At 43.5% G+C, this 14,949-nt stretch overlaps 1 protein-coding gene across 5 annotated transcripts in view; it reads right to left on the bottom strand.

The window, feature by feature from the left end:
• agrn (agrin) overlaps positions 1–13,994 on the bottom strand; it is a 258,540-nt gene extending 244,546 nt beyond the window's left edge. For 4 of the 5 annotated variants that reach the window (XM_014146119.2, XM_014146121.2, XM_014146122.2 and 1 more), the window contains exons 1-2: positions 13,566–13,991; positions 11,037–11,298 (exon numbers count right to left, since the gene is read on the bottom strand). In XM_014146119.2, coding sequence (XP_014001594.1) covers positions 11,037–11,298; positions 13,566–13,760 — 457 coding nt within the window. In that variant the 5' untranslated portion in view covers positions 13,761–13,991. Of the gene's footprint in view, positions 1–11,036; positions 11,299–13,565 lie in introns of all 5 variants that reach the window. The other variant, XM_014146124.2, reaches the window with a different exon arrangement.
• Between the last annotated feature and the right edge of the window lie 955 nt (positions 13,995–14,949).

Raw genomic sequence — 14,949 nt, 5'->3', positions numbered from 1 at the left:
CCACAATTTATTTATTAAAATCTAAAAGTATAATAACTCTGGAGACTCGGGGTTAGCTGGCAAACAGGTAAATCTCTCTGCCTTTGTCAGTATTTGTTGCTCGCCCCTCCAATCCTCATTATCTTCTCATTGCCTGTAAGTCCGCCTTTGCCTCTCTACACTCGCTTCACTGCGAAAACACATTCACACATTATGCACCAGTGTTGTGTTTGAGACCAACTAAAGCGAGACCGTTTCAAGACCAAGACCGAAGCAAATCGAGTCGAGTCAAGACCAAGACCGGAGGGGGGGCGAGCCCGAGTCACGACCAACTCCCGGGGGAGGGGGGGGGGGTCAAGGCCGAGACCGGAGGGGGTGCGAGGCCGGGTCAAGACTGAGATCGGAGGGGGTGCGAGGCCGAGTCAAGACTGAGACCGGGAGGGGGACAAGGGGTTCGAGACCGAGTCGAAACCAAGACCAGAAAAATGCTAGCCCAATTCAAGACCATGATTCCAACTTTGTCAAGTCACCACCACAATAAGAGTTCAAAATGTCCAGTATTTCTGTGTTCATATTTCAGAACAACATATGGATTCTTTAGACATTCAGAATAGTGAATAAATGCATGTTGAGGGCAAATAGAGCCACTACAAATTATTACTAACCCAAACACAGTGGGGAACAATGGGCCTTCTACACCTTCAGAGAAGGGCTAAGGATTAATAACATAATTATTATAACATAATAATAGTGATTATTATATTATTATTTTCAATTATGTTTTGATTTAATCTCTTCAGTTTTTTTGGAATGGAAAGGGCTAAGTCAGCCATTGGCTAGAAGCTAGATCAAGGCATCTGCCATTCAACTGTATCAGGGCAAAATTTTGGAGTGACAGTGGAATCAACCAATCAAATCAAATCAAAGTGTATTTGTCACGTGCGCCGAATACAACAGGTGTAGACCTTACAGTGAAATGCTTACTTACAGGCTCTAACCAATAGTACAAAAAAGGTATTAGGTGAACAATAGGTAAGTAAAGAAATAAAACAACAGTAAAAAGAGGCTATATACAGTAGCGAGACTATAAAAGTAGCGAGGCTACATACAGACACTGGTTAGTCGGGCTGATTGAGGTAGTATGTACATGTAGATATGGTTAAAGTGACTATGCATGTATGATGAACATTGACTTAATGAGTGGGACCATTTTTACAAAAACGTATGGAAACTTCTGCGTTCTTGAAGGACAACAGGTCACTGCGCAATAGCGAGCAGTAGTTTTCCCATGACCTAGCTAGCTAGCTTTTGTTGTCGGATAGTTTGCAGCGGCTGCAGCAGGTGTTATCAAATAGGATGTTGTTGCTAATTTGTTAGCTTCTTCTGTTAACTTTCAACAAGAAGTTTCAAATGATCATCATCTGGTGAGTGGAACAGGAGTTTTCCTATAAATTGTGCAGATTTTCAATCTCAAAATCACACCTTTTTTAAATAGAAAAAAATGAAGAAATGTGATGGTGTAAGTCCACAACAACGCTTACACCACATCAATCTGATTTGGTGGGCCTGTCAGGGCCTGGCCCCCAAGTGGGTGGGCCTCTGTCCCCCCAGGCCCATCCATGTCTATGCCCCTGATGCATGATGACAATTGCACATCACAAATAGCCTGCTAACCAACACTTCGGATGAAACCTTTTCAATACCTGGTACCTATTTTTAACTTAGTTAGTATTTACTGCACGCTCTTGCCGCTTGCAGATAATATTCCACTGAAACTAGGCTATGTGTGCGATGCACATATGAATATATTTCACTCTGCTTTGCAATTGTGTCGGCTACTTAGCATGATGTCTCGATTGTTCTACATAACTGATAAGTCGTAAACCTCCACTTCACTACTTTGATACGCATCAGGAGGGATTAAGAAGTGAGTAGAAGCAATGCCCACTGAAAGAAAAGTGGGTAAAGGGCTTCAACCGGCGTATAGCCTTCACAACACCAAACAACTGGCCCTTTGTGTTTTACAAAAAGTGACCTCTCCTACGTGAGTGTGCTGGTATTACGGTTGCTGTCCTTTCAGAATCACAAACCTGTCACACACTGAAGACCTATAGGTTCACCATTGTACTAACCTGTCACACACTGAAGACCTATAGGTTCACCACTGTACTAACCTGTCACACACTGAAGACCTATAGGTTCACCACTGTACTAACCTGTCACACACTGAAGACCTATAGGTTCACCATTGTACTAACCTGTCACACACTGAAGGCCTATAGGTTCACCACTGTACTAACCTGTCACACAATGAAGACCTATAGGTTCACCACTGAAGGCCTATAGGTTCACCACTGTACTAACCTGTCACACACTGAAGGCCTATAGGTTCACCACTGTACTAACCTGTCACACACTGAAGGTCTATAGGTTCACCACTGAAGGCCTATAGGTTCACCACTGTACTAACCTGTCACACACTGAAGGCCTATAGGTTCACCACTGAAGGCCTATAGGTTCACCACTGTACTAACCTGTCACACACTGAAGGCCTATAGGTTCACCACTGAAGGTCTATAGGTTCACCACTGAAGGTCTATAGGTTCACCACTGTACTAACCTGTCACACACTGAAGGCCTATAGGTTCACCACTGAAGGCCTATAGGTTCACCACTGTACTAACCTGTCACACACTGAAGGCCTATAGGTTCACCACTGTAGGTCTATAGGTTCACCACTGAAGGTCTATAGGTTCACCACTGTACTAACCTGTCACACACTGAAGGCCTATAGGTTCACCACTGAAGGCCTATAGGTTCACCACTGTACTAACCTGTCACACACTGAAAGTCTATAGGTTCACCACTGAAGGCCTATAGGTTCACCACTGTACTAACCTGTCACACACTGAAGGCCTATAGGTTCACCACTGTACTAACCTGTCACACACTGAAGGTCTATAGGTTCACCACTGAAGGCCTATAGGTTCACCACTGTACTAACCTGTCACACACTCAAGGCCTATAGGTTCACCACTGTACTAACCTGTCACACACTGAAGGTCTATAGGTTCACCACTGAAGGCCTATAGGTTCACCACTGTACTAACCTGTCACACACTGAAGGTCTATAGGTTCACCACTGAAGGCCTATAGGTTCACCACTGTACTAACCTGTCACACACTGAAGGCCTATAGGTTCACCACTGAAGACCTATAGGTTCACCACTGTACTAACCTGTCACACACTGAAGGCCTATAGGTTCACCACTGTACTAACCTGTCACACACTGAAGGTCTATAGGTTCACCACTGAAGGCCTATAGGTTCACCACTGTACTAACCTGTCACACACTCAAGGCCTATAGGTTCACCACTGTACTAACCTGTCACACACTGAAGGTCTATAGGTTCACCACTGAAGGCCTATAGGTTCACCACTGTACTAACCTGTCACACACTGAATGTCTATAGGTTCACCACTGAAGGTCTATAGGTTCACCACTGAAGGTCTATAGGTTCACCACTGTACTAACCTGTCACACACTGAAGGTCTATAGGTTCACCACTGTACTAACCTGTCACACACTGAAGGTCTATAGGTTCACTACTGTACTAACCTGTCACACATTGAAGACCTATAGGTTCACCACTGTACTAAACTGTCACACACTGAAGGCCTATAGGTTCACCACTGTACTAACCTGTCATACACCGAAGGCCTATAGGTTCACCACTGTACTAACCTGTCACACACTGAAGGCCTATAGGTTCACCACTGAAGGCCTATAGGTTCACCACTGAAGGTCTATAGGTTCACCACTGAAGGTCTATAGGTTCACCACTGAAGGCCTATAGGTTCACCACTGAAGGCCTATAGGTTCACCACTGTACTAACCTGTCACACACTGAAGGCCTATAGGTTCACCATCAAAGGCCTATAGGTTCACCACTGAAGGCCTATAGGTTCACCACTGAAGGTCTATAGGTTCACCACTGAAGGCCTATAGGTTCACCACTGAAGGTCTATAGGTTCACCACTGAAGGCCTATAGGTTCACCACTGAAGGTCTATAGGTTCACCACTGAAGGCCTATAGGTTCACCACTGAAGGCCTATAGGTTCACCACTGTACTAACCTGTCTATAATAGATATAAATGCTGTTAAGATGTTAGTGTTTTAAGAAAGGAGAGTATATATTTGGCTGGAGAAGCGTTTTTATACGCTGATTGAATAGAAGCTGATGATTAGGAGTTTTTTACTCCGCTGGCCTCGGGAAGAAATGACGAGTCCTCACTATCCGAGATCAAGTCAAGACCAAGGTCAAAAGTCCAGTCTCGAGCACTACAACACTGTTATACGCAAATACAGACACGCACAGGCGCACACACACAGGGACGCAAACCCACAGACATCGAAGTATCCTGAGAAAAGTCCAATCCTTCGAGTCACCCTGCTCGGATACATGACTTCCCATGACTCTCTGAACACAAAGGGGAGCTTGTATGGCCAGTAGATTGGGATAAAGAAAGGCACAAGACCACAAGACCTCACTGCTCTCTCAGTCTTCTGGGTGGGACTGTCTGGGTCTAGGACTATTCTCTCACACTTCTTTCGGTTTGTCAAATGCCACCTACGCCTCCTCTTTGGGACATAGATAAAACCTACATAGCTATCATGACATAGAACAGGGATTGTAATCTGTGTAGAATAAGGAAGAAAAGTAGTGATTGGTGGTCTACTCTGGTATTGTTAACTATTTGTTTTCTATTAACTGAATTAGAAATGGGGCAAGCATTCCCGAGAGTCATTGATTAACTGTAGCTAAGAACTGACCTCACAGACAAATTAATCCAGACCATCTCAAAACAAACAAATCTGGCACTAGATGCGACAAGACTGACATTGTCCTTTAAAATTGGGGCTCACTCAACAGGGATCCAACTTAACTTCGTTTAGGAAGGATGAGCCCTGCATGTGAAAATCACAAATGCTCGCTCCTTGTAAAGACCAAATGAACAAACAAAGAGATGTTCAACCCCTCAATTTCGTATCAGTTATTCATTACCTTAGCAGATCTAGTGGGGGGGGCTTGCTGAAGGAATGCTAAGGGGGGTGAAGGTAGGTAGAATGGGATGTAGAGGCCTTAAACAGTCATCCCACATCCCACCCACCAAGAGGAGCATTCCACAGGACTGTCTGCACGCCCGTCATTAAGTCAGACCACCTGCCGGCAAATCAGGAACCCCATCGCACTCCAGGCTTAGCAAACCAACCCCATACTGCTCAGCCCTTAACACTATACACATATCAGACAAGCTTTACGCGACTATACACTGACCATAGACAACTAGGGATCCACCTATAGCAGATATTTAACTGAGCAGAGCACTTATATTAGTACGGGTGGACAGAACATCACACTGACCAGAAACAGCATCACAGCATCACCCGTGTGGCCATTGACTGGCATGTCACCTCCTTGAGAGAGCGAAAAGAGGATGGAACAAAAAAAGAAAGAAAAACGAAGAAGAAACAGCCCTTTGTTATTCTGCTCTGACAGAGCCTTGAAGGAATGACGTTACTGGCATCAAGTGAAGTTGAAACAAAAGCAGCTGATAAACAGACTGGGACAGATAGCATCTCCCTGTACGCTCAACACCTCTCCATCAAGTGGGCTTCCTCTCCCTCCCCTCCCCTCGCCTCCATCCAGGTCCTTTCCCCTCACGGTTTCGCTCTCGCTCTCATCCCTCTCTCTCCCCTCTGTCAGTAACACAGCAGAGACAACAACAACAAACAGTAACAATTCATATTTTCTCAATTCCCAGAAAATGAACCCCTGAGGCATTCGGTTAAATCTTGTATCCCTCCATACAATTTCAGACAGCCGTCTCATTGTGTTTTTCCAAAGCCATGCAAATGGCTCTGCTTGATTTTGACACATTATCTGACAACTCTGTGCGTGGGGAACAATTGAATATGCTAACATTTCACTGAATAGTTGTCGCTCGAGGTGCAAACATAGGGAGAGGAAGATGCAGGCTTCGCTTATCAGCTTCTGCAAGGTAAACATCAACAATGTGAAGGTGATGTGTGTCCCAGTCAGAAGTGGTGCATTTGCCCCTTTTCAGTTCTTCATTTAGTCTCTGGATTGCCTTTGAGAGCCGTGTGAACAGAGATAACACGTTGGGAGCGGGTCAGCTCGCTTTGAACGGCAACAAATATGGAGCTGTGTTTTTAAGAGTGCCGGGGTCAAAGACAGCACAGTATGAAGATAGGAAGAAACTGCTTCTCCAATAGAAATCCCCGATCGTGCTTGTAGGCGATGTCATGGCGACGTTGGCTAGCTAAGCTCATGCGCAGAAACACGTCATCAGGTCTAACGGACGTTTGACGTGCAGGCCGTCAAATCAAAGGCACAACTTTGATATAAAGTTGTTTTGGACGAAAATGAAAACGCGTCAGTTTGTCAATTTCACGAGGTTGGAGTAATAACATGTTCACCTACTTAAGACGTTGGCTCGATTCTAGGTTGTGTCTTTATAAGTCGAGAAAATGAACAACTAAGGAAGAAATGTTCACTTCTCTCATTGGCTTCTCAAACCCCAAACCCTGGCCTGGTCAGCTTGGTCTGCTTCGCAAGTGTTCCCGGAAGTCTCGCGATGTTGCACCTCTGGGTTTAGAATCTCCGTGGCTGGGTGTTTAGTGAGGTCTTGTAAAGATTCCTTTGGGGGGAAGGCTGCTCTTAGTGAGATTAAAGCATTGCCCAAGTGATCCCGTGCAAGGTTTTGAAGTGGCCTGTACCTCCGCACTAAAGCTCTGAGGAGTGATAGGATGAAACATGATGCCTCTAGGTCTATGCCACGGAGCATTGGTCGCACTTCCTGACCGTGAGATGCCAAGAAAAACACACATCCCCAGCATTCCAAGTCCACACCTGAACAAAGAATTTCCTCACCGTCTCTCTCTCCCTCGCTCTTCCCCTTTCATCCTTACTCATCCTTCCTCCTCCCTCCCATGCATCTTACACAAAGACTCTTTTTCCTCCACTTTTTGACAATGTGCCTCCCCACCTAGCTCCGCCAGGCATTCCTGGGTCTCTCCTAGCTGTGGAAATGTCAAGAATGGGGAGAAAGGAGTGGAGGGTACACTGAGCGCAGCGACAGGTAGAGTCTTGTCCGAAGGTACTAACATCCCCAGTCTCCTAGATGGTGGTTGGTTGCACACAGAGGATGTGATCCGACTTGACTGTCTTAATTAAAACGTTGCACTGGAGTGAAGCCTCAGAGCTCATTCTTCATCAGATGGAGGAATGCCAAATAATCCCTTGGATATGGCCCGCAAAAAAATCAAATACAGATTTGTGTCTAACCTCAAGAGAGACGTGGATCGCTATTATGCCCTACAAGAAAATTAGTACACTTTGAATTTTTTAACCTTGTCCTATAAAGACCGAGTGAAATAATTGTATAGCAATGAAACAAATACACTGCAAATTCACTTGAATACAGTTTGAAAAGTTTCATAAGGTTTCATTGAAACGAAACAGGACCAAGTGCATTTCCTAATGCATATTCCTTGGCCCTCTAAGCCAGTTATGTGAAATATGTTGCTCCGCTAATTGGCCATGCTAAGAACCACTAGACAGTAGTTGCTAGAACCAAGAAACTCCTCTCTTCGCAACAAGAAAGGCGAATTTGAAAAAATAAGAAAAGAGGGAAAGAAAAAATGTTAGCAATACAGTGTGTCGTGCCTGGAAAGATAACATTTTATTTGTGACAAATTCTACCAAACACTGCAAACAACCTGCAACCATTGGAATCACCTGCTATCACGAATGATTTGGGCACTGACCACGTTTTTGAGGCCTGTATATGGAGGCCATGGATTCTAACTTTTGACCAGCTGCCAACATCGTCAAGCGCCAGCAGAAGCTGAACAGCAATAAGCCCTGTTTGCTGGCAAAGAGGGCAGAGACTGGCATAGTCACAGCATATGTTAGGACTTATTAGTCACGGGTATGGGTCTTCTTATAGTGCCTGACAAATGGTTTCTTTACAAAAAAGTGCCAAAAGGAGCGACAGCTCTCAATAACTCTCATTGCACTGGGGAAGTTTTCAGTATCTAGAGCTGCAGCTGGCTAAAATGGATTACTTGTCTCCTTTTTTTCCCAAACTCAGGAAGCTCCTCAAAAAACTATTTTTAAGATTGCATGTTATCAAGCACAGACAAGTCTGATCTATTCATTCATTCTCCACGTCCGCTTCCTCCTGCTCCTGACTCTGCCTCTGTTTAGGTAAAATTAGAAAACGCAAGGCTGTCTCTTTATGGCGCCATGGCTTTGCCATTAACAGTGGTGTGAACATAACTGTCAACTGCTAAAAGAGTGTGAGAAATGCAGTCCCCAGTAAATACCTCAAAGCTTTGGGTTATGTGTAAAAAGACTTCATAAATCGTTCCCCTGACAACGGTGAAAGGTTACTGGTCAAGCCTCAGGGAGGTCAGTTACTGTCCCTGAAGGTGTATATCAAAGGGGACACCCCCACCTCCTAGAGAGAGACGATTAACCTGAGAAGGGCCGCAGCAGCTTCACCATGACAACTAACCTGCTTAGAGGACTCAGGTGTCCCCATTTGTCTGAGTGCTGGGAAACAGTCATGGGTGTAACCCTACAGCTATGATATTTCAGATACCATTTACTTGTGATGCAGGAGAGCAGGGAGTGTGATGCCTATCTTTACAATGTGACTGCCCCGTACAACTCTGTCAAACTAACCTTAAAATAATCTGGTCTCAGACGATCGTGCAGGTGAAGAAGCCGGATATGGAGGTCCTGGGCAGGCGTGATTACACGTGGTCTGCGGTTATGAGGCAGGTTGGATGCACTGCCAAATTCTCAAAAACAACGTTGGAGGCGGCTTATGGTAGAGAAATGAACATTCAATTCTAAGGCAATAGCTCTGGTGGACATTTCTGCAGTCAGCAGAACTTAACTTGCTAGTTATCTAAGTAAGTGGCTGAATTAATAAGGTGACGGGGCATTTTATTGAGTTAGCTTTCTGCCGTGTGTGAGAAGTCAAAGCCCTTTGGATGAGTTATCTGTACATCTGCCACTGCTATCTTTTGAATTCCTTGCGTGTTTTCTCCTCTCCGTTCTTGGCCAGTCTGCTCCGCTCCCATCTTCTCTGAGTAGTCAAGCCCATTGCCCTAACGACTGCAGAGTCCTCACAGACATAGCATGTACACATGCTGCTCCAGTGCCAGTACTGGTTTTCCTTCAGAAAAGCTTGTGTCAAGACTTTGTTCATTTCCACAGTCTCTCGTGCACATTCGCTTTTAAATATCCAAACTCACCAAAAATGTCATTCGGTAGCTCCTATATGTTTAACTTTATGAGCTGGATTGCCATTCTTTGCGCTCGTTAGCATATTTAGCTAGCAACCTCCATGGAAATTCGCTATTACTTGTGCTAGCCTTCCCTGTAGCTCAGTTGGTAGAGCATGGTGTTTGCAACACCAGGGTTGTGGGTTCGATTCCCACGGGGGGCCAGCACAGATAAAAAATGTATGAAATTGTATGAAATGTATGCATTCACTACTGTAAGTCGCTCTGGATAAGAGCGTCTGCTAAATGACGTAAATGTTAATGTAATGCTAATTTTGTTAGACCCCCAATGTCCTTTTTTTGTAGCGTTTTTGGCGCCCCCTTGTGTTCTAAGCTGATAATACCGTAAATCCTGGGACGTATGAAGGACGTTATGACAATATAAAAATCTGGATTACACCCAACCTTAGTATAAAACAATCAAACTTCACCCCCCAAAAAAATCCTCATTTGTTATCCTTTCCACATTTTTTTTGTCTGTGTATGCCTCTATTTTGTGAAAAGGTCACTTTTCCTTTATCAGAATAATGATTATCCTCTATAGCTAGATTTCCATCCAATATTCTATATTCTAAAATCTGCATAAAAACAATGTACATTTTCCCACCAGAGATGTTTTCAACTCTATTAATGGTTTTCTCACAATTTTTTGTTCTCCATTATGTAGCGAGTGTGAACACTGGTATAGGCATGTGCACTCTAGCCAACAGCGTTATCTGCACGCTGTTGGCTAGAGCGCACACATAGCCTATATGATGAGATTATTATAATGGGAAAAAGAGCGAGATTATTTTTACTTGTCAAACGGCAGCCAAGCATCGATTATCATGTCACTGGAATAAGACCCTTCATATTTATTGGAAAGGAGCATCAAGCTTATCACCTTGCACTTTCACCACCCTGTAAAGTTAATTTATTTAATCTGTAACCTAATAAACTGCATGCTTTCCCGATGAGTCATAGTAGGAGTACCACACGTCACCGCGTGACTCCAAGTTACCTTCAATATGATGGTAATTATATCAATATTCGCACATAAAAGCTTTTCCACTGGAATTTTCCACATAATTAATTTTACCGACAGAAAAAGATCCCACTTTGTCTAACATATTTTGTTTTGTCGATACTTGGAAAGTTTACCGAAAAATTTCCATCAGGCCTTTCATGACATTTTTTATCCGGCATGCACTTTACTCGCGTAAAAAGGTTGGAATGAAACCTGGTTTATGACCATGTACTGTATTTTCAATGGATTCAATGACAGTTCTTACGAGCAGCACTTTGTGCTGATTATTAAGGTGCTTTTGGCACTGCATCACAGGCAGAATTCATGGCACAAAAGTACGTGTGCACCTGAAGCTCTTGCATGCATATAAGGCTTAATGGCGGTAAGAACGGACGATTGACATCATTTTTCGAGTTTCAACACTCAGTTATTACATTTTTTTAAAAAAACATTGAAATACCATTAGGTAAGATAAAGCAAAAACCCAAACCGGTCCGTACATCCCTAATAAGGGATACCTAAACAGAGAGGGGGGTGACTATTCCATACAGTCCTGTTGAGACTGAAAAACAGACAGACAGACAGAGAGAGAGAGAGAGAGAGAGAGAGAGAGAGAGAGAGAGAGAGAGAGAGAGAGAGAGAGAGAGACAACACAATGGCGACTTACCGTCCACACAGTGCTCCACCTCCTCCAGGTTGCGCAGTGTAATCCTCATCAGGCTGGAGTTGAGCATCAGCTCGTTCTTATGTGCCGGCCACATGTACTCCGGGGCCAGGTTGACAAAGAAAATGCGTGTGTCGCCAGTGGCAACCTGGTTGTCGCATATCACAGGGTCCCCGAAGCCGCCGATCATCACCTTGTTGCCGCCGTCCAGAAGAACCTCGCCGTTGACCATGGTCTTGCCTTTCAGGTACCGCCATACCCTCACCTTTATCAAGGCCATGGAAAAATACACTTTAGCTCTTTACTGAGGCTCCTCACATGCAGGCTGTAACTTCAAGTTAAAGGTAGACTGAGCAAGGTGACATCATCATAAATAGGATATGATGTATGCAAGTGGAAAGTTGCCCTGTTGTTTATGATTATGTAATTTTGCAGTCTACCTTTAAGCAAATATATTTAATATCAAAAGTATTTTACAACAATTGTAGTTTAACAAACAGATTTAAGTCAGGTCTCCAGATATTTCATGTTTATATGTATCCAAGCACTTTTTCTGCCAACCACTTATTTTAATAAAACTTTAAAGGGCCAAAATTGTATACATCAGTATACCATGGTTGAAGAAATACATACTTTCCTGGACTGTATCTGCTCAACCATAACCGTATTCGCAACAGAAGACATTTCATATTCATGGGACAGGATTCCATTTGGGCCGGTCTCATTTGGTGGTAAGTGGTTCCAATCCAAAAACGTGACACCTCTAATCTACTCCCTCTACATCCCAACTCATGAGACAACGGACCTTAGAACAACCAGAAGGTTTCTGAGCTCGGCGAGAACGGACTGCCACTGGTTTACGTCTGGTTTATTTTGACAGAGATTAGATTGGTGTAGCTCAGTTTTAATAGAAGGTCCAATGGTTTAACAATGAATGACAAAAGGAATTTCATCAATGACTTGATGAAGGAGTGTTGTTAATTGCTGGATGGGGTTCTGTGAGGACTACGGTCATGGATTTCACAAGTGTATGAATATGCTATTGTATATCCCTCCACATTAGGCTACATTAGAATAACTGTGTTTATTTGCAGCCCTTTTAATCTTAAATGGAATATTTCTTTATCTGCCAACACTATACATTACTAAATGGAACGCAACCGGAGGATTGCTGGTATCAGAATCTCAGGTGCAACCTACTGTCTGTGTACCCTTGAGCAAGGAACGTAACCCCTAATCTGCTAAAGGGGCACATTTACATTTACATTTACGTCATTTAGCAGACGCTCTTATCCAGAGCACTGCTCTGTATCTGACCCTGTGCTGCTTTCAGCCTCTTGTGTGTGGTGTCCGGGAAGTTAGGAATAACATAAGACGCCAAAAGATGAATGTCAATTTGACAATGGACAATAAAGTTGTATTATTTTCTTCATCCTACAGATGTATTGGTTTGTCATGTTCTCTAAAAAAGGTAGCTTATTGCTCACAGAGAGATGCATACCGTTTTCATCATCAAACAAATGGACCACTGACTATAGGGCTCCCGAGTGGCGCAGCGGTCTAAGGCATTGCATCTCAGTGCTAGAGGCGTCACTACAGACCCTGGTTCGATCCCGGGCTGTATCACAACCGACCGTGATCGGGAGTCCCATAGGGCGGCGCACGGGTTTTGGGAGGGTTTAGCCGGGATAGGCCGTATTTCTAAATAACAACATGTTCTAAACTGACTTGCCTGGTTAAATAAATATACAAATGGATGCGGTTTGCAGTTCGTCTACCTGCACTGTAGTAACAAGGTTGGTCACGGGCCAGTGCTAGACTACTGGTTTGCATGGCAGGTGGTTCACAGCATGTTTGTGATGATTACGTGACTGAGTAGTAGGCCTAGTAGCTATATATTTTATGGGTAGATGGTTAAAAAGTTTAAAGGAACGCATAGGATATGGATCTTTAGTGTTGTGCACTATGACAAGGCAATTGTCAAATACAACCTCATGCCTGTAAATAAATAAAAAAACAAGCTTCTGAAGAACAACAAATGTAACGTCTTATATATAGCTCAATTATGTACATCACTATAGTTTTTGTATATATATATATTTTTGTATATTTTTTGTACGATATATATATATATCGTTCACGTGAGCTTCCCTTAGGAATCAAAGGGGGTTTATTAGCCTATAATTATGTAATAAATAGTTAACACTTTGTTGAAAAGGTTGAGATTGTTATTACTTTTTTGTTCAACTACTGTATGAGAAGGCCCACCAAGACTGCTGCTGCACTGATTCAAATGGCCACCGTTGGCTTTGGAAGAAAAGTGGGATGGCATGTTATAGTGATAGGCTATGATTTGACAGGTGTCACTTTGGAGTTAGGCTTACATGTATCCTACTTTCCGAAACAGAAACATTGAATACTTTGTAACGTTTTCGACAAGACTATGGTTACTTTGTAGCCTACGGATCAAGATTCAACAACAACCTCATTCAACATAAATCTATCCACTCAAGTCAGGATAGTCAGGCTTACCTTGCAAGAGTATGTATTGTGCACTGGGTCCATGTTCATGATTTCTTCAACGGTACCAGTCAAAACTACGTTCGCCTCCTCTTCCCTTTTCTCCAAGTCTTTCTCCGGACAACTTCCGTGACACCGTTGACAGAAAACGGCGACTATCGTCAATGCCCACCCGTACAAGTGAGTTGGTCTCCGTTGTGAAACCATGGTCACGAAAACGGGTAACAGACTAAATAAATTCTTCTGCGACACAAAGTAGCTTAGAAATTGTTTTCGCAACAATACTCGCTATTTAGGTGAATAAGCCTTCTCCTAACTTCCTTACCGACCACAAAGCTCTCTCAATGTCAGACAAATCTCATGCGTCTGCTGAGTGCGCGACCTGAGCTGCCTCGCTGCAAGCCGGCTGAGAGAGAAGAAAAGGGTTGGATTCTCTCTCAAGGAATGCGCTACACTTCACCCCCCCCTCTCACACTCGATTCTTTTTGAATGACGCTTCGGATTTGCATGCAATCTGAATTGCTGATACGACTGGTGAAGGGACCTGCGGTTTCAGGAAGGATGCCGAAAGTGGTGTAAAACGCCACCCTTCGGAGAAATGGTGCGTCCGCTGAACAAGCGTAAAACCAAAGGGGGAATTGCTTTGAGGCAAGTGATGGCCAAGTAGCCTACACTAAACATTGAAAGTAGTCTCGGCCTACATTGTGTGTAGCCTAGCCTAAACTATGAAATAATCAAATAACAAAACAAAAACATTGGGTAGGTAAGACCTATCCCTAATAAACAAACCAACAGAAACAGTCCAGAACTGGGAATAAAGTAAGCCTAAGCGATACCATTATGGATCTTGTTAAATATTTGCCATGATCAACATTTGTAAATGCTACCATGTGTGAGTTTTTTTTTTTACAGCTCCCAGTTAGGAATAGACACTGCGTATATTTCCACTCTTCAAAAGCTGTAATTTTAAGTAGACTATCCGTCAATCTATTCCTGGAAAATGACAGGCTTGCGATGTGCTCTCCAACAGAGGATATTTGTAGAGATTTGTTCCATGTTTTCCCTCGGATTTCTTGTGCCCTTCCCTGATGTTTCTATAAATCTAAAAAGTAGCCTCTTCACAATTAAAATGTCAACATCACACTCTAAAAATTAGGGGTTCAACAAGGGTTCTTCTAAGACCCTCAAAGTTCTTCGAAGAACCTTACGGTCCTTGGCACTGAAAATGGCACCCAAAAAGTTCTTCCAAGAACCCCATAGGAGGTGGGGTTCATCGAGGAAACTTCCTTAGTTGGTGGGGTTCTTGCAGAAACCTAACTGCCCAACTGAAATATTTGGATTTGAATTTGAAAGGACAGCAGGTGCTGGCACTTAACTGAAAAATGTTAAGAGCTCC

The sequence above is a fragment of the Salmo salar genome, chromosome ssa15 (genome assembly GCF_905237065.1).
Source record: "Salmo salar chromosome ssa15, Ssal_v3.1, whole genome shotgun sequence".
NCBI classification, from domain to species: Eukaryota; Metazoa; Chordata; class Actinopteri; order Salmoniformes; family Salmonidae; genus Salmo; species Salmo salar.
Note: the sequence above shows the minus strand (reverse complement) of the source record. Positions and strands in the feature narration are given on the sequence as shown.